The sequence below is a fragment of the Rana temporaria genome, chromosome 1 (assembly GCF_905171775.1).
Source record: "Rana temporaria chromosome 1, aRanTem1.1, whole genome shotgun sequence".
NCBI lineage: Eukaryota > Metazoa > Chordata > Amphibia > Anura > Ranidae > Rana > Rana temporaria.
Window position 1 is genome coordinate 482652430 of NC_053489.1, and position 24190 is coordinate 482676619.

A 24190-nucleotide genomic window follows, 5' to 3' on the forward strand; every position below is an offset into this window, starting at 1 on the left:
GCCGCCTGGAACCATGGTCCCATCCGGTCCCATGGTAGGGCCGGCCCTGGATCCGCCCTGTGTGAAAGATGCCTTAGTCTCACAGACTTGCAGGTTGCCAGAGCCCAGCTGCCTTCCCTTGCTCTGCTTAGAGCTGGAGCTCTAGAAGCTGGACCGCACACCAATGACATTTGAAGCATCCAAATGGTTTTAGTAGACAAGAAGGTAAATGACAACACACTGCAAACATTCCACTTCCATCCACTCCCCAATGTGTGTCTGATCTTCGAGGGGGTGGAACACTGGCCACCCAATTTCAACCTTTAGGCTGGGTTCACACATCAGCATGGAGTGGCTCACAACAGGGGTCCGGTGAGTCTGTTCTCCGATTCAGGTCTGATTTCGGCCCAGAAGTGGGTGCAAATACCTGTATTAGATAGGTATCTACACCCCCCTGAAAGGTGCCAAATGTGACACCGGAGGGGGGGGTTTCTGAAAAGCGAAAGTTAAATTTTTGGGTGGAGCTCCGCTTTAATTCCCAGGCACATCTGTGGAGTTGTTCATAGACATTCTTTTTTTTGCAAAATTTTAAAGCTAAATTTGTGGATTTTTTATAGCTTTTTATTGATTTTACTACATATTTTATTAACCACTTGGTATCGCAGCTATAGGCAAAAGACAAGGTGGCTCTCAATTGCCGGGAGGACGTCTATAGACGTCCTCCGCTCCTCTGGCCACTGGGGGGTGCGCGAGCGCACCCGCCGCATCACTGCAGTGCCGATGCGCGTGCCTGGCGGCCGCAATGTCCGCCAGGTTCCCGCGATCGGCCAGAACACAGACAAGGACGTGGATCTGTGTGTGTAAACACAGAGACCCACGTCCTGTCAGGGAGAGGAGACCGATGCTGTGTCTCTTGTACATAGGGACTCAGATCGGTCACCTCCCCCAGTCAGTCCCCTTCCCCCACAGTTAGAAACACTATGCAGGGCACATATTTAACCTCTTCCTCGCCCTCTAGTGTTAACCCCTTCCCTGCCAGTCACATTTATACAGTAATTACTGCATATTTATATCACTGATCGCTGTATAAATGTGAATTGTCCCAAAAATGTGTAAAAAGTGTCCGATTTGTCCGCCATAATGTCGCAGTCCCAATAAAAATCGCAGTTATCCGCCATTACTAGTAAAAAAATGTAAAAAAAAAAATCATAATTCTGTCCCCTATTTTGTAGACGCTATAACTTTTACGCTATCCAGTCGCTTATTTTGCGATTTTTTTTCAAAAAATATGTAGAAGAATACGTATCGGCCTAAACTGAGAAAAAAAAGTTTTAAAAAAAAAAAAAATTGGGAGATTTATTATAACAAAAAGTAAAAAATATTGTGTTTTTTTTTTTTTAAATTGTCGCCCTTTTTTTGTTTATAGCGCAAAAAATCAAAACCGCAGAGGTGATCAAATACTACCAAAAGAAAGCTCTATTTGTGGGGAAAAAAAGGACGCCAATTTTTGTTTGGGAGCCACGTTGCACGACCGCGCAATTGCCAGTTAAAGCGACGCAGTGCCGGAAGCTGAAATTTGGCCTGGGCAGGAAGGGGGTTTATGTGCCCAGTAAGCAAGTGGTTAATATTTCCAATAATATGAATATTTTTCACTGAACACTTCACTGTGTTTTAGAACATTTGGATGACCTTGTGTTTATTATTCACTTTTGTGGTTTTAGCACGTTCCCTTTTTTTTTTGTGTTTTACATATATTACTGTTTTTGATGACTATTGATTATTGCTCGAGATCACTTTCTATATAAGTGCCAGAAAATGACTTGGGCATAAAGGGATGAAGCTGTACATTTCAAAGTTCTTGTAGTTTTATGCCTGACAATATTACTTGTAGCATCCTATGTGTAATCGCAGGCACTGAGCAGCACTGAGCTCCTCCTCCTCTCAAGTGACGTCAGGCTCTATTCTCCTCCTCCCAACCATCCATAGACGGACTATCTGTGTGAGGATGCAGCCGTGCGCTGATAGGTGGAGATAGTGAAGCTCCTCCCTCGCCATCCTCATTTGTACATAGTGTCTCTGAGCCCCGAGCCTGTGTGATTCCATGGATGGTGATGAGGTCAGAGCCGGTGTCCGGGCACGGTGACACAGCCGGCACTGTGTGTAGTGTGATTATGTGACAGAGGGTGGTGTGTGTGGTAAGTGTTCGCCCAGTACTGTGTTCTAGTGTCTTCCATGCTTAGTGTGTAGTGTCTGTGGCATGCTATATGTTCTATTACACACTGTAACTGAGCTGTGTGTTCTAATGCTTTGTCACCTCAGTATTTCATGCATTCCTTCTACACCTCGTCCATAGTCTGTACATGTATAGCCCTTTTGCTGCCACAGACATTTTTATACTTCTTTATTTCTTGCACAGTGTTAGAAAAAAGATTTTTAGGCCTGAAAATGACTTAACCCCACCCCCCAAACTGTATTTATTTTCTGAAATATAGGTGTCAAACACAAGGCCCGTGGGCCGAATCCGGCCCTCCAGGCTATTTCATGTGGCCCTCGCACTGGGCTGGACTGGGACAAAAATTTGGCCCTGGACTTCATCCAGACCGTCCCACTTTAATTCAATAAAATGCTGCCCCCCAAAAAATCACGCCCACCAAAAGGTCCCTACATCCATTATTGTATATCATGAGAGGGTGAGAGAGAGGGAGGGTTGAGGGAAAGGGGGTGAGAGAGGGGGGTGAGTGTAAGAAAAAGAGAGCGAGTGTAAAAGAGAGGAGGTGAGTGTAGGACTGAGGCGTTTTTCAGGCGCTTTTGGGCTAAAAATAGCACCTGTAAAGCGCCTGAAAAACGTCTCCGCTGCAGTCCCAGTGTGAAAGCCTGAGTGCTTTCACACTGGGGTGCTGCCAGGGCGTTAAAAAAAAGTCCTCCAAGCAGCATCTTTTGGGCGGTGGAAGAGAGCGGCGTACAAACCGCTCCTGCCCATTGAAATGAATGGCCACTGCTGCTGAAGTGCCTGCAAAGCACTTCAGCAGCAGCGATACACAGCGCATTTAACCTTGAATTCAGCTGCTAGCGGGGGTTAAAAGTGCCTGCTAGACACCGAATAGTGCAGCTAAAACGACAGTAAAGTGCTGCTAAAACTAGCAGTGTTTTACCGTCCATGCCCACCCCAGTGTGAAAACAGCCTAAGAGTAAGGGATCTTTCACACGTCCGCTCCGCTCGTCCGTGTATTACAAGTCCATTCACGGACTTGTAATGCATCCCTATGGGATCGCGTCCGTTAGCGGATGGAGCATCCGCTAGCGTCTGCGACCATCCGCGTCCGTCGGGATCCGGTTTTGCGGACGGAAAAAAAACCCTATTTTTCTTCCGTCCGGCGGAACGGATGAATACGGACACACGGTCCGTCTGCATCCGATCCCCCATAGGGGAGAGCGGAGCAGAGACAGGGCGGTCCCTGCACTGTGTGCAGGGACCGCCCTATCCGCCGACAGCTCAGCGGGGATGACGGATGATCCCCGCTGAGCTTTGGCGGACACACGGAGCGGACCCAGAAACGATCCGCTCCGTGTGAAAGAGCCCTTAGGGAGTGAATGAGACAGAGGGGGGGAGCCGAGAGACAGAGTGGGGGTCTGAGAGATAGAGGGGGGTCTGAGAGATAGAGGGGGGTCTGAGAGATAAAGGGGGGGGTCTGAGAGATAGAGGGGGGGTCTGAGAGATAGAGGGGGGGTCTGAGAGATAGAGGGGGGTCTGAGAGATAAAGGGGGGGGGGTCTGAGAGAGGGGGGGTCTGAGAGATAGAGGGGGGGTCTGAGAGATAGAGGGGGGGGTCTGAGAGATAGAGGAGGGGGCTAAAAGAGGGGGGGACTGAGAGACAGAGGGGGGGATTGAGAGACAGGGGGGCCTGAGAGAGTCTCCGTTTTAAAGAAAACGCCCCACTGAGCCATCGGCCCACCGGGAAACTCCCTGTAGTCCCTATGGCCAGTCCATCCCTGCCCTCGCACCTCCAGCCCTCCTCTGGTCCTCCACCAGACCCCTACTTTCTGCTTTCAAGCAATGCATCCAGCTTCTTCCCAGCAGCAGCATAAGGAAAGGGGGGTGCACTGTGATGTAAGTGAGAGTGGGAGACTCAACTTCTGATGGTAGGGGGGCTCTTGACATCTAATATACGGGGGAGGGGATGCACTGAACATCTAATCTTACAGATACAACCGGGCCTTTTGAGGGCAATCCTAATGCTGATGCGGCCCACAATGAAAATGAGTTTGACACCCCTGCCCTGGAGAATAAAATAGCGGTAGTTCCAATTCCAAGATACTAGTGCAAGTGCAAAATGAAGTTAAAACTTATAATAATGTTAGAATAGATTACACGGGGCCCCATATATACGGCCTCTTGGAAGCCCACCCGCCAAGAGGGAAGAGGTTAAATTGCCTGTGAAAGGGGTGACAAACCTCCGTACCCTAAATTCTCCATAGGGGGCACTTTAAGGTCTCATGCACACTGGGCTTCTGAATGCCTTTTCTGCTGGCAGGAGCAAAGTAGCTTAAAAAAAACCCCGCCTAAAGCCACGTTTTTCAAATGCATTTAGGCAAATCAAGCATTTGGGTGTTCATCCATTCCATTGGTCAGAATACTCATTTTATTCTGCCCATTGGAATGAATGAACGCTCAGGTGCTGAACACTAGGCGTGTATTCTATTGAGGTACACTCAGGGTCAGTTCACACCACACGCAGTCCTGTGCATTTTTCCTGCATGGAAAGTGGGTTATATGTTTTTTCAAAGGCAGTGCTTGCAGTTCCAGAAAAAAAAAGTAGAAGGTGCTGCATTTTTCCTGTACTGTACTAAAATGTTGTAAAATGCATCAAAACACACTGGAACGCACCTAAACACACCAAATACGCACTGGAACACACATGTCCTTATTTAAGGTGAAGACTACGTCAAAAATGCATTGGAACGCATCAAAGACGCCACCAAAAACACGCATGCCGAAAAGCACCTGGAATGAATCCGAACTGCGTTTCTATGGTGTGTACTGGCACTCAGGGTTTTTTTTCTGCCCAAACGTTCATCTCCTGAATGCGCTGGTGATTTTTTTGCGGAGGTTTTTTCCGCCTCTAAACCTGAAAATACTAAAATTGGCTGAAAAACACAAACATCAGCACAAGTGATATAGCTTACTGTTAGTATGATGATCCCTTGTGTTTGATTGTTCTTTTTAGGAGACATTTTACACCATCCCTACCGCTTAAATCTCACTGTGTGGTGGATTTAAAGCAGACTACACATCATACATTTATTATTATTTAACCAGTGGGTTGAATAAAAAAACTGTGTCAGTGTTCCCATCCACACATTCAAATGTATGCAGAAATATTTTTTTTTTTCACACAAAATTGTTAATTAATAAGATATTTCCAGGGCTTTTTTTCAGGGGGAACTCAGTTCCACCACCTCTGGCTCAGACTCTATGGTGCCCGCTCACCACAATCACTTGTAAACACAGAAGTCTGCTTTCTGTGTTTACAAGTGACAGCTCTGCACTCTGTATGTAATGCAATCCTGGTATTTAATGCCCCTTTAAGACCCTCCTACTGTTTTTGTGAAATTTGACTGACCACACCCACTATTTGATGTGATTTGGAGGGTGTGTGTAGAGGGAGGAGTATTGTGGGTCCGTGGTTAAGTTCCAGCACCTATTGTTTGAGAAAAAAGCCCTGGATATTTCTAACATGCATCATAGGTTTACTTAGGCCCCTTTCACACTGGGGCGGGGGTGGCGTCGGTGGTAAAGCGCCCCTATTTTTAGCAGTGCTTTACCGCCAATTTCGCGGTGCTATTCGGGGTAGGCTAGCAGCCGAGAAAGGGTTAAAAACCCACCGCAAAGTGCCTCTGCAGAGGCGATTTGCCGGCGGTATAGCCGCTCTGTCCCATTGATTTCAATGGGCGTGAGTGGTGGAGGAGCTCCAAAGATGCAGCTTGCAGGACTTTTTTTACCGTCCTGCTAGCGCACCGCTCCAGTGTGAAAGCCCCGAGGGTTTTCACACTGGAGACATAGGTGTCAAACACAAGGCCCGTGGGCCGAATCCGGCCCTCCAGGCTATTTCATGTGGCCCTCGCACCTCCAGCCCTCCTCTGGTCCTACTCCAGACCCTTACTTTCTGCTTTCAAGCAATGCATCCAGCTTCTTCCCAGCAGCAGCATAAGGAAAGGGGGGTGCACTGTGATGTACCAGGCACTTTTTTACGATACGACACTGCGTCGCTTTAACTGACAATTGTGCAGTCGTGCGACGCTGTACCAAAACAAACTGTATGTTCTTTTTTTCCCACAAACAGAGCTTTCTTTTAGTGGTATTATTTTTTCACTATAATAAATTTCCCCAAATAAATAAAAATAATGTCTACATCAGTTTAGGCCAATATGTATTCTTCTACATATTTTTGGTAAAATAAATTGCAATAAGCGTATATTGATTGGTTTGCGCAAAAGTTATAGGGCCAGATTCACAGAAGAGATACGCCGTCGTATCTCTGTGTTCCAGCCGTCCTAACTATGCGACTGATTCATAGAATCAGTTACGCATAGATAGCCCTAAGATCCGACAGGTGTAATTGACTTACACTGTCAGATCTTAAGGATGCAATTCTAGGCCGGCCGCTAGGTGGCGAGGCCATTGCGGTCGGCGTAGAATATGCAAATGACTAGTTACGGCGATTCCCGAACGTCCGCGCTGCCCGTCGATCTAACTTTACGTTGTTTCCGTCGAGATACGCCGCGTAAAATTAGGGCTGAGCCCTAGGTGTTCTAAGCCATGTTAAGTATTGCCGTCGTTCCCGCGTCGAAATTTAAAAAACAACGTCGTTTGCGCAAGTCGTCCATGAATGGCGCTGGACGCCATTTACGTTAACGTCTAAACAAATGACGTCGGTGCGACGTCATTTAGCGCAATGCACGTCGGGTAATTTACCCGATGGAGCATGCGCAGTACGTTCGGCGCGGGAGCGCGCCTAATTTAAATGGTGCCCGCCCCATTTGAATTGGGCGGGCTTGCGCCGAGCGCATTTATGTTACACCGCCGCAAGTTTACAGGTAAGAGTTCTGAGAATCAGGCACTTACGCTGTAAACCTGCGGCGGTGTAACGTAAATCAGATGCGTTACGCTGCCGTGGAGCAACGTAATTGTATCTGAATCTGGCTCATAGTGTCTACAAAATAGGTAATACATTTATGAAATTTTTATTATTCTTTTTACTAGTAATGGCGGCGATCTGGAATGCGATTTGACTTGTCAAATCTCACCGATGTGAACGGGGGCTTAGTTGGGCTTTATATCTACTTTACATTGAAGCTCAGGCTGGGGTTTGAATTTTGTCCGATTCTTGCTGAATCGGTTACAATTTGAGCCCTGGGTTTCCCTGCAAGATCATCTGGATTGGATTTTCCGGATGGAAAATTATCATCTGAACAGCGACTGCATTCTGTCTGCTACAGTCACTTTTTGGCAGCGCCGTGGTATTAAGACGATCTGCAGCTGCTACATAAATTGGCAGCAGGAGAGATTCCTCCATCCATGCTGTATAATGTGGATGGGGGAGACTGACTGGTTTTACCTCATTCAGGTTTACACTAGTTTAGTCCTCGCCAGCAGCAAATACCGGTACTTGCATTGCTTTTGCTCCCTCACTGCTCTGTTTAGCTGTCAGGAGCCAAGGGCGGTCCCGACAGCTGTCCATACATGCTGACAATTTTGGTCAGTTTGTTGTGAGCCAGGCACATTGATTGAGCCATAAAGAAAGTTTTTGAATCGCACCTACATAAAAGCAGATGCAGTGACTGTTGGGTATTCTCACAGCTGCTGGTGTCGGCTGTTGGAAAAAAAATATGCTGCCAGGGGGCACATTCATCTGCGCTGTACAGGAAAATCCTGCAGGCCGAATGAAAAAGTATATTCTGTATGGACAAAGCACAGGTTGCACAGGATATTATAAATAGGCCTATTTTATGTTTTAGAAGTAAGGTATTTGCCTTGTGATACATAAGGAGCTGTACACTTCCTCGGGCTAGTAAATGTTTGGGTTTCCTTAGAAACATTAATGCAGAGATGTCCAATTCAGCTTGTTGTATGCAGGTTTCTGTGTCTTGGCTGTAACCTCTTGCTGTTTACACTGCCACATCCAGGTAAATAGTGGTCTATAAGGCTCGATTCACACCTATGCATGTTGCTTTTGAGCGTTTTTGCTGCGATTTGCACTTATTTATTTATTATTTATTGTATTTTTTTTATTCTTTTTTTTTTTTTTTAGCCGGCAATTTTTATTTTTTACATTTCCTTTAACAACCAGCTATAAACAGGTTAAAAAAAACTGCAAATCGCAGTAAAAACGCGGTACTTGCGTTTTGAATGTGGGTCCATTGAATTCTTTTACATGCAAAACGCTGCTTTTTGCGGGAAAAAAGTACCCTGACCATTTCCAAAAACGCAGAGGCACAAAAAAGCATTGATGTAAACATGTTCCATAGGAAAACATGTTAAAAAAATGTCCCTACATTTATGCAAAATGCATCAAAAACGCATTGGTGTGAATGGAGCCTTACAGTCTATAAGGCCATGGGAAGCCTGCCCCAAAATGAAGAGGTCATCTCTGCGCTTGCTACATGTGCATGAGTAGCTTTTCAACTTCTAGTTTCACTTCAAGTGCGAGGACTGGGACTGTGGGGTTTTTTTTTATGCCAATGATTGTCGAACTTTTGAAGCGGCAACCACTTTCTATATTGCCAGCTGTAGCCAAAGCAAAGCAGGCCAAAGTGCAGTTTTTCTCAGGATAACTGAGAAGGGGGGAGGGGGGTTAGTTAAGCATTAGTTTAGATCCCTCTTGAACTTTTTATCAAGGAGTAAGTTGTATGTATATATATGTGTATATATATATATATATATATATATATATATATATATATATATATATATATATATATATATATATATATATATATATATATATATCTAATGACAAATAAAAGAATAAAGAATTTGGCATATGTAGGAAAATGCACATACAGTATCTCACAAAAGTGAGTAAACCCCTCACATTTTTGTTAATATTTTATTATATATTTTCATGTGACAACACTAAAGAAATTACACTTTGCTACAATGTAAAGTAGTGAGTGTACAGCATGTATAACAGTGTAAATTTTCTGTCCCCTCAAAATAACTCAACACACAGCGATTAATGTCTAAACCGCTGGTGACAAAAGTCCGTACATTTTCCCTCCTCGGTGTCATGTGACTCGTTAGTGTTACAAGGTCTCAGGTGTGAATGGGGAGCAGGTGTGTTAAATTTGGTGTTATCGCTCTCACTCTCTCATACTGGTCACTAGAAGTTCAACATGGCACCTCATGGCACAGAACTGTCTGAAAGAAAGAATTGTTGCGCTACATAAAGATGGCCTAGGCTATAAGAAAATTGCCAAGACCCTGAAACTGAGCTGCAGCACGGTGGCCAAGACCATACAGCGGTTTAACATAAAAGGTTCCACTCAGAACAGGCCTTGCCATGGTCAAACAAGGAAGTTGAGTGCACATGTTAAGCGTCATATCCAGAGGTTGTCTTTGGGAAATAGACGTATGAGTGCTGCCAGCATTGCTGCAGGGGTGGGGGGTAGGGTTTTCCCGATACCAAGCATTTGCCCGAGTACTTGTACTCGGGCAAATGCTCCCGATGCTTCACCCGATACTTGTACTGTCGGCGGTGATCAGTGCATGGGGAAGTTACAAGCACCAATCACCGCTGATTTTAAAGCAGCTGAAAGCTGCCGTGTATGCCGCTATGTGTATCCCGTGTATGACGCCGTGTGTATCCTGTGTATGCCGTGTTTCTCTCCCCTTCGGTGCTCCTCCTCCACCCCCTGGAAATGTCAGGATGGAGAGCGGGGTAAGAGCCGGTAAATCCGGCTCCTTACTGCTCCGAATGGACAGAGTCAGTGATCACTGACTGTCCATTCACATAACTGAAACATTGTAACCTGTGTTTACAAATGTTTCAGTTTATGAATGAAGAGAAGACGCTGTCTTCACTCCATTCATTTTCAGCGCAGCTGATGCTGCTGAGAAAAGGGACAGGGGAACATGTGTCCCTAGTCCCTTTCCCTGTCTCAAAGGGAAGATGTCAGAGGTATGTAAAGACCCCTGATATCTCACCAAAGCCCCCCCAACAGGGCTGAAAAAATAAATAAAACAATAAAGAATAAAAAAACAAAAGAATAAAAAAAATGATTGTAGAAAATAAAAAAATTAAAGAAAAAACACACTGACACGGTCCACCCCCCCCCCCCCCCCTTAAAAAAAGAAAGCATTATAAATAAAAATAAATTGTAAAAAAATAAATAAAAAATAAATTGTTAAAGATAAAAAAAAAAAAACTTACTGACACATGTGCCGCTGTCACATTAGATTAAAAAAAAGTATCGGTATTCGGTATCGGCAAGTACTTGAAAAAAGGTATCGGTACTTATACTCGGTCTTAAAAAAGTGGTATCGGGACAACCCTAGTGGGGGGTCAGCCTGTTGGTGCTCAGACCATACGCCGCACCCTGCATCAAATTGGTCTGCATGGCTGTCGTCCCAGAAGGAAGCCTTTTCTAAAGATGATGCACAAGAAAGCCTGAAAACGGTTTGCTGAAGACAAACAGACTAGGGACATGGATTACTGGAGCCATGTCCTGTGGTCTGATGAGACAAAGATAAACTTATTTGATTCAGATGGTGTCAAGCGTGTGTGGTGGCAACCAGGTGAGGAGTACAAAGACAAGTGCGTCTTGCCTACAGTCAAGCATGGTAGTGGGAGTGTCCTGGTCTGAGGCCGCATGAATGCTGCTGGCACTGGGAAGCTACAGTTCATTGAGGGAACCATGAATGCCAACATGTAATGCGACATACTGAAGCAGAGCATGAGCCCCTCCCTTCAGAGACTGGGCCGCAGGGCAGTATTCCAACATGATAACGACCCCAAACACACCTCCAAGGGTAAAGTTGATGGACTGGCTAAGCATGTCTCCAGACCTAAACCTTATTGAGCATCTGTGAGGCATCCTCAAATGGAAGGTGGAGGAGCACAAGGTCTTTTACATCCACCAGCTCTGTGATGTCATCATGGAGGAGTGGAAGAGGACTCCAGTGGCAACCTGTGAAGCTCTGGTGAACTCCATGCTCAAGAGGGTTAAAGGAGTTTTAAAGGTAAAAAAAAAAAATCCCTAAATAGCTTCCTTTACCTTAGTGCAGTCCTCCTTCACTTACCTCATCCTTCCATTTTGCTTTTAAATGTCCTTATTTCTTCTGAGAAATCCTCACTTCCTGTTGTTCTTTCTGTAACTCCACACCGTAATGCAAGGCTTTCTGCGTGGTGTGGAGAAAGCCTCTTGAGGGGGAGGGGGCAAGCAGGGGTGTCAGGATGCTCTCTACTTTGCAGATAGAGAAAGGAGCTGTGTGTTAGTGGGCGTCCTGACACTCCTGCTCGCCCCTTCCCCCCTCAAGAGGACTGCACTAAGGCAAAGGAAGCTATTTAGGGAAATAGTTTTTTTACCTTTACAACCCCTTTAAGGCAGTGCTGGAAAATAATGGTGGCCACACAAAATATTGACACTGGGTCCAATTTGGAAATTTTCACTTAGGGGTGTCCTCACTTTTGTTGCCAGCAGCATAGACATTAATGGCTGTGTGTTGAGTTATTTTGAGGGGACAGCAAATTTACACTGTTATACAAGCTTTACACTCACTACTTTACAATGTAGCAGTCTCCTTTCTTGTGTTGTCACATGAAAAGACATAATAAAATATTTACAAAAATGTGAGGGGTGTACTCACTTTTGTGAGATATTGTATATATTGTAGATTTCCATCAGTCCCTGCCCTCAAGGAGCATACAATCTAAAGTAAAAAAATCGTTTTTGCCTGGAGTGAGTCCTTCATTTTGGTAAGGACTATGAAATTAAACTAATAACAATGGACTGAAATGTAGGAAGCATGCCCCTTTCTAGACGGCTAAAAAGGTTATTGGTGTTGGTAACTGAGATGAAATATTCCCACACAGCTGTTTCTGCCAAGTGACATTGGTGCCAAAACTATACAGGCATCTTCATATAGGGGAATTAGTCTCCAGGTAGGCCACGCCCCCAACATGTTTCACTCCACTCACAGAGCTTAGTTATGTGGAGCCCGGGCTGAGGCTGTCATACACCTTCTTACGGTTTTTCAGAGATGTGCCACTTCCAGGACTTTTCTCTTTCCGATTAAATGTCTAGAACTGGAACAAGCTCTGTCCTTTTCTGCACTCCAAGTGGTTACTACACAAGAGGACCTGGTGAAGCCTTGAGCGGCACCTGTCAATTTAGTTTGGGTCACTGGGGGATCACTCTGCCACACCTTAATTAACCCTTAGCAACCTTAGAAGGAACCCTCGGGTTCTATGGAACCCTGATTGAGAAACCTGTCCTTTAAATTGTGTTTTAGACACGAGTCAGTTGTGGAAAAGCAAAGGCTATCTACCCAAGCCCAAAGGTGTCTGATTGTATCTTTGTTGTAACCAAGTTCCTTAAAGAAGTGTTCCATCCTCGAGAGAAAAAAAAATCTTCGGATCGGCTAACCGGTACTGCCGCCACCATCTCCACTAAGGGAAGCCAGCGGTGAAGCCTTTTAGGCTTCACAGACAGTTCCCTACTGTGCAAAGTGCACCGGGCTTTCTAGTTGGCCCGACGGTGGAGGAAGGATGAGGGGGGCCGAACTTCCGAGGGACGGCTCAGTCTCTGGAAGTGGGGAAGGGGGACCTCTCCCCCCTGAAAGGTGCCAAATGTTGCACCGAAGGGGAGGAAGCAAATAAGCGCAACTTCCACTTTTTGGTGGAACTCGGCTTTAACACGGGGCGAAAACAGGGACCGGTGTTGTGCCGAGAAATGACCCCCGTCGAATAATGCCCACCCTGTACAATGCAGGCACATCGCTTGCGCAGTATGGAGCCGCCGAAAGTCTCCGAACATAAACAGCTGTACGCGGCGCCTGCGCAAATAAGACGACATTCTGCCACACGCTCGCGCACGCTTCCAATGCTCTTGCAACTCTGCAAGGAGCGAGTGTATTATTGATTGAACTCTGCAAGGGGTGGATGCCTACAGAAGAGGCCGTATTGTGTTTATTGAGAAATCCACCCCCAACTTATCAGCTCTGCCCATCATTCTAAAATACGGCCTCTTCTGTAGGCATCCGCCCCTTACACCCTTCAATCAATAATACCTCCGCCCCTTTGAGAAATCCACCCCCATCGTATCAGCTCTGCCCATCATGATACAATACGGTCTCTTCTGTAGGCATCTACCCCTTGCATAGTTCAATAATACACCCGCCTCTTGCAGAGTTGCATGAGCATTGAGAGTATGCGCGAGCGCGTGGCAGAATGTTGTCTCCTTTGCGCAGGCGCCGTCTACAGCTGTTCATGTTCAGAGACTTTTGGCAGCTCCGTACTGCGCAAGCGTTGTGCCTGTGCAGTACAGGGCAAGCATATTTCGGCAGGGGGGGGGGGGGGTAGTTTCTCATCAGAACACCAGCAAATTTTCGGCCGATGGATACAGCCATCTGTTCTATATAAGCTGGTTTTATGACGGAAACGGAAATGCTGGAAAACCAACATCCGGCCGACATCCGATTAGTGGTGGCAGCCAATGGTTGCCAGTGCTGATCAGTGTGTTCTGGCATTCTTGCTGTCAGAATACAATAGCACAGCAGGGGAGATTGCCACTCTAACATTGTTTGTGTTGGTACAGCGATCTCAGATTTTGTATTTGTTTTCATTCAGCCTGCTGGATTGAAAGAAGAAAAATGTAGGGCCGGATTCAGAGAGCTTTTCCTATCTTTAGGCGAGCGTAGAGTATCTCAGATACACTACGCCGCCGTGAGTTTGAGCAGCAAGTTGTGTATTCGCATACAACTTGCGCTTAAACTTACGGCGGCGCAGTGTAACTGGACTGGCGTAAGCCCGCCTAATTCAAAATAGGCTGGTTGGGGGCGTGTACTATGTAAAATAGTAGTGACCCCACGTTTTCAACGAACGGCGCATGCACCATCCGTGGACATATCCCAGTGCGCATGCTTCAAAGGACGTTGGCAAATCGTCATTGCTTTCGACGTGAACGTAAATTACGTCCAGCCCTATTGGCGAACGACTTACGCAAACGATGTCAAAATTTCAAATTTCGGCGCGGGAACGACGGCCATACTTAACGTTAGCTACGCCTCATATAGCAAGGGTAACTATACGCCGAAAAAAGCCTAACGTAAACGACGTAAAAAAAAAGCGCCGGGCGGTCGTTCGTTTCTGAATCGGCGTAAATACTAATTTGCATATTCCTTGCGTAAACATACGGAAGCGCCACCTAGCGGCCAGCCAGAAAATGCAGCCTAAGATACGACTGTGTAAGACACTTACACCTGTCGGATCTTAGGGATATCTATGCGTAATTGATTCTCTGAATCAGGTGCATAGATACGACCGGCCGGACTCAGAGATACGATGGCGTATCAGGAAATACGCTGTCGTATCTTGTCTCTAAATCTGGCCCTTAGTGTGTACCAGGCTTTAGAGTAGTAGATTTGCTGATTTTATCAACGCAACTACCTTTTCAGTAGCTACACCTATTTGTTCTGTAACTTACTATCATTAACAAAACACAAATGTTATGAGGAGAATTGAGAAATCTTGTATTGAGTGAGTGAGTGAGTAACTTGTATAGCGCAGCAAATGCGAACTTAATCGCCTTAAGGCGTCCGCCTTGGGAAACTGTAAAGTACATTGCTGTAGCTGTTGGACAAGATTAACTGAGACAAAGCCTTGCATTGTGCTCCTTCTGCATGCTTATGCTCAGTTGACTCTGGAGATCCACATTCTGCCTTTCTGACAGAGATTTCTCCTTTTGTTTCCATGTGCCTGGTGCTCTGTTAGTATTGCCCAGCCAATTGTTTTTTCTTTTTACCTCTGCGTAGTACTTGTGGAATCTGAAGACCTGTTGTAATAAACGAGTTTCTCATAAGCAGTTCAGGACACCTTTCAAATTTTTTGGTGTCTTCAAAAGGTGTTTATTTACACTAAACATAACAGGATTAGTGGAACTGTACGAAGGCAAGCCCGTTTAGTCACATGGAAGAAGATTTTACATGATATTTAGCTACAAGTGGTCATCTTCAGCAGGAAGATGTTTGTAGATGATGTGCAGTAAATCAGCATCTGACATCTAGTCTCCCCTTTTTCCTATAAATGTATGCAGTATTATCCAAGAATCATGTAAATAGGAAATAAAATGTATTATGTCTATTTTATAAGGAATGGAGTAAAAGGGGTAGGAGACAGGCAAGTTCACATAGCTGTACATTCGGTAGGACGCTTATGGGCCTTTTCACACTATGTGCAGTTTCCTCTTGGGGAAAAAACGCAGGTAAATTTATTGAAACAGAAAACAATAGTTTTCTGTGTTGTGTACAGACCTGTGTTTGCATATTATCGCACCGCTTGGCACAATTCCGCATGTCACTGGACAGCAAGCGCAGCGCACCACACTGCTATGCAGTGACATGAATGCATTGTCACTTTGTAGTTTGTACACTCTTTACCTACTTCCCCATAGACGATGTAATGATACAGGGCGGTCATTCTGTGCAGAGTCACGTGTGTAGATGGATATACATGATTCCACACTCCTGCCTAGGGGGCACGTGCCACTGATGAACCACTTCTGCTGTGATTACTCACAGCAGAAGCCGATCTGCGGGTGGCTAGCAATGGATGTCCGCCGGCACCCACTGATCATCAGGCATAGAACAGAGCTCTGCCTATGTATACAAGGCAGAGCTCTGTTCTAACAGAGAGAAAATTAGGGATGTTGTATCCCTGCGAAGCAGGAAATAAAATCTATCACTTCCCTTTGTAAAAGAAATTTACACAAAAACATTGGTTAGGCACACAGTTAACCCTTTGATCGCCCTAGATGTTTAACCCCTTTCCCAGCCAGTGTCATTGGTACATTGACAGTGCATATTTTTAGCACTAATCACTGTAGTAGTGTCCGATTGTCCACAACAATATCGCAGTCTCACTATAAGTCGCTGATCGCCGATATTACTAGTATAACTTTTTTTTTTTTTATTCTGGTATGTATCCCATAGTTTGTAGATGCTATAACTTTTGTGCAAACCAATCAATATACGCTTATTGGGATTTTTTTTACCATAAATTTGTAGCAGGATACATTTTGGCCTAAATTTAATGAAGAAATTCGATTTTTTTTTAAAAATTGGATATGTTATAGCAGAAAGTAAAAAAAATATATATATGTATGTGTTTTATTATTATTATTATTTTTTTTTTTCAAAATTGTGGGACGTTTTTGTTTTTATAGCACAAAAATAAAAAACACAGTGGCAATCAAATACTACCAAAAGAAAGCTCTATTTTTGGGGGGAAAATGACAAATTTTATTTGGGTATAGCATTGCATGGCCGTGCAATTGACAGTTAAAGTAATACAGCGCCGTATCGCAAAAAATGGCCCAGTCATGAAGGGGGGTAAATCTTCTGAAAGTCAAGTGGTTAAATAAGGTTAATTTTAAAAAAAATGGAGAGATGTGTGATGAGATATAACATACATCACACGTCCCCTGCCGCACGGCTCTGCAGCTGAAGATGCTGTATGGACAGCAGCGTTTTGTGCTGCAGAGTAGTGTGAATGGGCTAAAAAAAGAAAGACTTTAAAATAGAACACTTACCACTCCTCTTTGCTTGCTTTCCTTTAGGTTTTCCAGAATGAAGGGGAGAGAATTTTGCAATGAGAGAGGCTGTGCGGAGCAAGGTGACACATTTGAGAGTGCTGTGGAAGCCAGTATGGAATCCAGTGTCACAAACCACATAGCCAAGGTAAGTCTGGAAATGAGACGGTGATAAATCCATTATTTTCTCTGTTTGTTGCTGTGATACCCATTAAAATAGAACAGTTACAGACCATCACGTTGATTTGTACGTTTTTAATTTTTAAAGTAAGGTTTGGGTGTAGGAATTGCTTGAAGTTCCAGGTTACACTTGAGGGTGAGGTTGAGGTTAATATACACCTGTTGACTGTGAAAACCTGAACGGACTTCAGCACCTTGCCTACATCCCACACCCCCTTCCTATACAAATTTCAACAATGGGGCTATTGGCACAAGCATGTAAACATATAGACATGCACCACTAGGTACAAGCTTCGTACTGCCGTTGCCAATGTAATAGGTTTTAATAGATGTACGATGTCTTCCAGGGCAGCATCTGAGAGATAGGCTCCTCCTCCATGAAACAGGGAAACGCATTAGTCCACCGTTATAAATTTGTTTGTCTTACCTGTGTGCCTCAGTTGTTTGTGTTTCCTCCGGACCCACAGGAGCTGCAAAACGTTTGTTATTTTCTTACAGTCTCTGTGCTTTCTACAGGGAACTCCCTGACCAGAATCCAATCTGACCCAGTGGGCCTTAGGAGAGCGAGCAGGCCAGACTAGCATAAAGAGATTCCTAATCTCGTTAAATAGAGCTAGACCTGCGAAAATTGGCAGAACTCCGACATGGGACCTGTTCACGGTCCTCAGAGGATTTCTCTCTCCCCGTTTGAGCCTTTGGAAGAAATCTGTGATAAGAACATTACTCTAAAAACCACACATTTAGTGGCCCTAGTATAAGCCAGAAGAGTGAGCGAAATCCAAGCACTTTGATGGAACCACACTGCCTGATACAAACAGACAAAATTCAACATTCCACAAGATGCAAAATTTGGTTATCCCATGTCTTCCAAAATCCATGGATAGCAAGAAAAGACACATATAATAAGCTAGATGTAAGAAATACACTCATAGCCTATCTCGAGAGAATGAAGGACTGGCTAAGAACTTCCTCTTTATTCGTCCTCTACGCAGGAGTCAATAAGAAAAAAACGGCATAGAAAAACACGATAAACAGATGGATACAACCTGCCATACAGACGGCCTATGAGACACAAAGCCTTGCCCCCTCCAAGCAAGATCAAACCCCAACCAGAATCCATTCAACCAGAGCCTGGGCAACCTCGTTCACAGAGAATGCAGGGGCAACTCTGGAGCAGATCTGCAGGGCAGCGACATGGTCGCACTTCAGTACCTTTACAAGGCACCTGCTGGCAATAATTGCATAAAAAACCTGACATGCTGGTTGTACACTTGGGTAGGGCCGAAGCAACTAATCAATTAATCGACAACTAATCGATTATGAAATTAATCTATTACAATTTTCATAATCGATTAATCGGCCAGTAACATAATGAGGTTAAAAAACTTTATAGTACAAAAAAGCAAATCGCTACTGTAAATATTACTTTCACTGTCCCACAGTAAAAAAATGTACCTCTTACAGTAGCGATTATTTGCTCTTTTTGTACTTATTTTTGTTTTTTTACCCCCATTATGTTACTAAACATCTCAGGCCTGGGTTCACACCTCTGTTTTTTGGTGCTTTTTGCAGAAACACACTATAGTTCATTTACATGTTTTCCTATGGGACACGTTCACAGCCATGATTTTTTTTCAGCTGCTGCGTATTTGGAAAGGGCAAGGCCTTTTTAATGCAAAACAGTGCTATTTTTTTTTTGGTTCAATATACTTCAATGGAGAAGCTGCAGAAAAGCATGTAATGTGTTTTTGCTGCAATTTGTGTTTTGTAATCTGCCCAACAAGAAATTGGCCCCAAAAAAATGTAAAATGCTATATATTTTTTCTTTTAGGCTATTATCCGATTAATCAAAACAATAATCGGCCAACTAATCGATTATGAAAATAATCGTTAGGTGCAGCCCCTACGTACAATCAGCCTTGCCCATACATGGTTAGAATCTTGGCCGAGATTTAAACCATCTTTGACCAGCTTTAGAAACCAATGGGTCATTTAAATTTAATAATGGTATTGTAATGGAACAAGGGGTAAGCTTGCTGTTATAATTGCGTTCTGTGCCTGAGAGCCAGTTGAGGTGTGAGTGGAACCTCCATGGTATACAGTATGTATAAGTAGATTGGCACATTATCACTGTTTCCAATTGTTTGCTTGATTTCCAAACAAAGGAGTGCCCGTTGTTTCATTCAGTTCTTCACTAGTAAGCACTTCTCCCTCAAAGCAAATTAAACCGCTGAACGCTATCTACAATTTGCAGAACGGCAACAGTTAGAACATTGTTCTCTTTTGATGCATTCCCAACATTGATGGTGTGTAAACTTTCAAGGAAACCTGTACCTAGAAAAGGCAGGCTGCAATTACTGACCTCTCTATCTTAAAACAGTAGGTATTCACGTCTTATTCTATCACATCTCCCATAATTATGATTATTATTTCCTATTTCAGGACAGTGAGCAGAGCTATTCAAACAATGTTAAAAATAGATACTGCGCTACACCCCATATAAATATTAATCATAAGCACATAATCACTATACAATGGTCATATAATCAACAAAATGAATATATACTTCTACAATCTATATATTGACAGCAATCAGAAATAAGAGATAAAAAAACTGTTTGGCAGAATGCTATGGCCAAGTCCTTGATGGTAACACTCCCAACAGGTGGAAAATCACCAGATTCTCTATGGGGAAAGGACAGGAAAACATTGATTATATCACCACTAGTGACAACCACCACCACTAGCCTCTAATCTTAGGTGTTGACCTACTCAATATTTTGGTCAAAAGCCTCGTACACACGACCGTTTTTCCCGGCAGGAAAACTGCCAGGAGAGCATTTGGCCAGGAATCCTGGCCGTGTGTATGCTCCCTAGCAGTTTTCCCATCAGGAAAACCGCTGGGAATCCTGACGGGAAAATAGAGAACCCTGCTCTCTATTTTCTCGTCGTGTTTCCTGCCGAGAAAACCAGTCGTCTGTATGCTTACCTGTCCGAAGGTAAACCTGCGCATGCTCGATAAGCCTTTGACGCATGTGCGGTAGCATACAAGGCATAGTGTGGGGTGTAGCAAGATGGCAGCGACGGCATCGAATTTGACGAAGTTTCATTTTTTTTGGCCATCATCAGTGCAGTGTATTGAAACCATGACTTTTATGAAGTAGGACTTGAGACGCAACAAGACAAGGAAAACTATGTGACTTCAGTGCATGCTTAGTGACTAGGTCGAATGAAACCAGGGACAGCCAGGCAAATGGCATAATCAGAAGGAAGTTAACAGCTCTTCTCATAGTACAGGTTTCCTTTCATTTCTGGGTCTTCCATTTAATGGGTGTGACAAATCTACAACCAGAAAACATTCCTAGGGGTAAATTGACTTCCACCCAAAAAATGTATCTTTCTGCAAGAGTCCAGTAGTGACATTAGATTATGAACGTATTCAAATATAAGGACTGATGTGAAAGGCTTTGGTGTTCTGTAAATCACAGCTGAACTTTATATATACAGTAAAACCTTGGTTTGAGAGTAACTTGGTTTGAGAGCGTTTTGCAAGACAAGCAAAATGTTTCAATAAATTTTACCTTGATATACAAGCAATGTCTTGATATAAGAGTAGCGTCATGTCACTACTAAGTATAAAAGAGAAAAGAGGAGCCTCTAAGTGTAGCAATATGGTTACATTTAATGAAGGTACAACATTTAGCAACTTATTGCTACACTTAGAGGCGCCTCGCTTCTCTTTTATACCCTGTAAAAAAAATGCTTTGATATACAAGTGCTTTGGATTACAAGCATGTTTCTGGGGCGAATTATGCCCGCAAACCAAGGTTTTTCTGTATTGATTACATGTATAAGTTATTCTGTACTTTGTGTCCTTTTCCTCTAGGGAGGGGCTTTGGATATGCCTATAGCCGTACTTGGAAAGGTCCAGAATGATGAAAATGAGTTGTTAAACAGTGACAGCCATCAACACCTGGAGACTGAAAGCAAACAGAATACCTGCATAAAAATAAAGAAGTTTTGCTCTTGTCCTCCCCAAGGATTACTTGCTGTTGCAGTTACAAATGGTACAATAAAAGCGTATATATATTATGAGATGACACTTTGAAATTGTGTAGTATTGGTGACCTTGTTTACTTATTGTCATTCCACAGTTATCATGGTGGCATTAATTTGGGGAGTGGTCTGGTCTATAACAGGTTCTGAATGCCTGCCTGGAGGAAATCTTTTTGGTATTCTCGCTCTGCTCTTGTGCGCTGTAATCGGTGGCAAACTGGTCGGTCTGATCAAGATATCCAACCTACCGCCATTACCTCCATTGCTTGGTATGTGAAACATGTCCTATCCTAGCTGAAATGGTTAGAATCGCACAGAAATAGAATGCAGTTCTAATGAAATTACTTTCATTGTTTAACCACTTCACCCCCGGAAAAATGTATCCTGACTTGAAATTATATAGATAGGCAACTAATAATTACTGCAGAAGGGAACAGACAAAAAAGATGCGCTCTGCATCTTTCCATATAACTGTTTTGCCTTATTGTGACGCAATTGAAGGTTTTTATACACATGATTACGTAGGTATCACATTAATATTACAATTGTACGTTTATGGTAACAAGGGGCGTACCATAGGCAGACTAATTCTAACCATTCATTGTGAGTCAAATGATTCATAAGACATTTTTAGAGTACTGGCTGTACACTCCTGTGGCCAGAGTGACCTTCTAGCTTAATTGTTGGCATGCTGACTTATCAGCCTATATAAACACTGACAATTCTACATAAAATGGAAGGCGTACAAAAGACAAATATGACTTCAACATGGCTAAACTACTTTTCAAATCACATTATATACAGTGGAACCTTGGATTACGAGCATAATACGTTCCAGGAGAATGCGTGTAATCCAAAGCACTCGCATATCAAAGCGAACTGAAAGTGCACTTGGAAGTGCAGTCGCTGTAAATCTGAGGGGTAGATCTGAAATGAAGGGAAGCTCTGCTGATTTTATCATCCAATCATGTGCGAGCTAAAATGCTGTTTTTCATTTTCCTTGCATGTCCCCCTCGAATCTACAGCGACTGCACTTCCAAGTGCACTCAGTGCATTTTCAAGTGGATTTGCCTTTCGTAAATAACCCCTTTTGTGTTTTTCCCCCACCTTGTTTAAAATTCTGTGAGCAAAGCCAACCTTGACTTTCTGAACAATGAAAGGTCAAAATACCAAAGTATAGGCCGTGCTCTGACAACCTGCTTATGTGTTTTTTGTTTTCTGGTGTATACTACTTTTACAGGAATGTTACTAGCTGGTTTTCTTTTAAGAAACATCCCTGTTGTCACGGATCAAGTCAAGATAAACTTTAAATGGTCTGCAGCTTTGAGGAATATTGCTTTAGCCATCATATTGACTCGCGCTGGACTTGGACTCGATCCAAAGGTAAATTATTTTTATTTTTCCTAAATACAATTTTATTTTTATTTTTTTAAGTAAAGATTTAGTTATTTTTCAATAACTTGATAAAAAAAAAAAATCGGCTAAATACAGTTGTGCTCATAAGTTTACATACCCTGGCATGATTTATGATTTATTGGCCATTTTTTAGAGAATATGAATGATAACACAAAAACTTTCTTTCACTCATGGTTAGTGTTTGGCTGAAGCCATTTATTCTCAATTGACTGTGTTTATTCTTTTTTAATCATAATGACAACAGAAACTTCCCAAATGACCCTGATCAATCATACCCTGATGATTTTGGCCTGATAACATGCACACAAGTTGACACAAAGTGGTTTGAATGGCTATTAAAGGTAACCATCCTCACCTGTGATCTGATTGCTTGTAATTACTGTGTTTGTATAAAAGGGTTAAATGAGTTTCTGGACTCCTGACACACCCTTGCATCTTTCATCCAGTGCTGCTCTGACGTTTCTGGATTCTGAGTCATGTGGAAAGCAAAAGAATTGTCAAAGGATCTGCGGGAAAAGGTAGTTGAACTGTATAAAGCAGGAAAGGGATATAAAAAGATATCCAAGGAATTGAGATTGCCAATCAGCAGTGTTCAAACTCTAATCAAGAAGTGGAAAATCTCCTAGTTGCTCGCAGAACTATTATGTCCCACTGGATCTCACCAATGCCACCTACGCTAGGGGAAGTGAAAAAAACTATGCTATCGCTCTTCTATTTGGAGAGGCTTGACACTATTACGCTAAACTTTCGTTCTACCTCACGCTTTTTCACGAGATGGCGTACTTATATTGAGGCCACATTGACACAGAAAGTCCTGCAAGAAGTCATGCAACCATTCCGCTATAACGACTGGTATTTGAGAAGGGATCTCACCAACTCACTGGGCCACCTCAAGGTCTCTGATCTATCTGACCCATCTGCCTTTCGACCACCGTAGAACGACCATAGATTCTTGGAGCTCTTTGACTTCCATGACTCTCCCAGACTTGCAGCCAATTAACCCCATAGCTGTGCTGGCTATGGTTAGGCCACTGTTTGTGACAACCAGTCTTTAATATCTGTACCATGCTTCTGCTCCTGAGGGTATTACTATTACTATTTTTGGTATTATAGTATAAGTCATCACTTTCGATTGTTTATGTCCTACTGTTTTGTTATATTGCATATTTACAACTGCTCTGGGTTTGTTTTTCCCTGTATGACTGTACTATAAAAATCTGAATAAAAATATAAAAAAAAAAAAAAAGAAGTTGAAAATGAGGGGTTCTGTTGAAACCAAACCACGGTCAGGTAAACCAACTAAAATTTCAGCCACAACTGCCAGGAAAATTGTTAGGAGTGCAAAGAGAAAAACACAAATAACTTCAGGTGAAATACAGGACTCTCTGAAAACTGTGGTGTGGCTGTTTCAAGATGCACAATAAAGAGGCACTTGAAAAAAGATGGGCCGCATGGTCGAGTTGTCAGAAGAAAGCCATTACTACACAAATGCCACAAAGTATCCCCCTTACTGTATGCCAAACAGCACAGAGACAAGCCTCAAACCTTCTGGCACAAAGTCATTTGGAGTGATGAGACCACAATTTAGCTTTTTGGTCACAACTATAAATGCTTAATTTGGAGTCAACAAGCTTAGGATGAAAGGTACACCATTCCTACTGTGAAACACAGAGGTGGATCACTGATGTTTTGGGGATGTGTGAACTACAAAGGCAGAGGAAATGTGGTCATCATTGATGGCAAGATGAATGCAG

The 24190-nt window shown here is 43.4% G+C and overlaps 1 protein-coding gene across 1 annotated transcript in view; it reads left to right on the forward strand.

Moving 5' to 3' along the window:
* Positions 1-2001: 2001 nt before the first annotated feature.
* LOC120918341 (sodium/hydrogen exchanger 9B2-like) overlaps positions 2002-24190 on the forward strand; it is a 55810-nt gene continuing 33621 nt past the window's right edge. Inside the window, exons 1-5 of the mRNA XM_040329882.1 lie at positions 2002-2174; positions 16812-16932; positions 20851-21031; positions 21119-21289; positions 22261-22403. Of these exons, the coding sequence (XP_040185816.1) occupies positions 16822-16932; positions 20851-21031; positions 21119-21289; positions 22261-22403 (606 nt within the window). The 5' untranslated portion in view covers positions 2002-2174; positions 16812-16821. The remainder of the gene's footprint in view (positions 2175-16811; positions 16933-20850; positions 21032-21118; positions 21290-22260; positions 22404-24190) is intronic.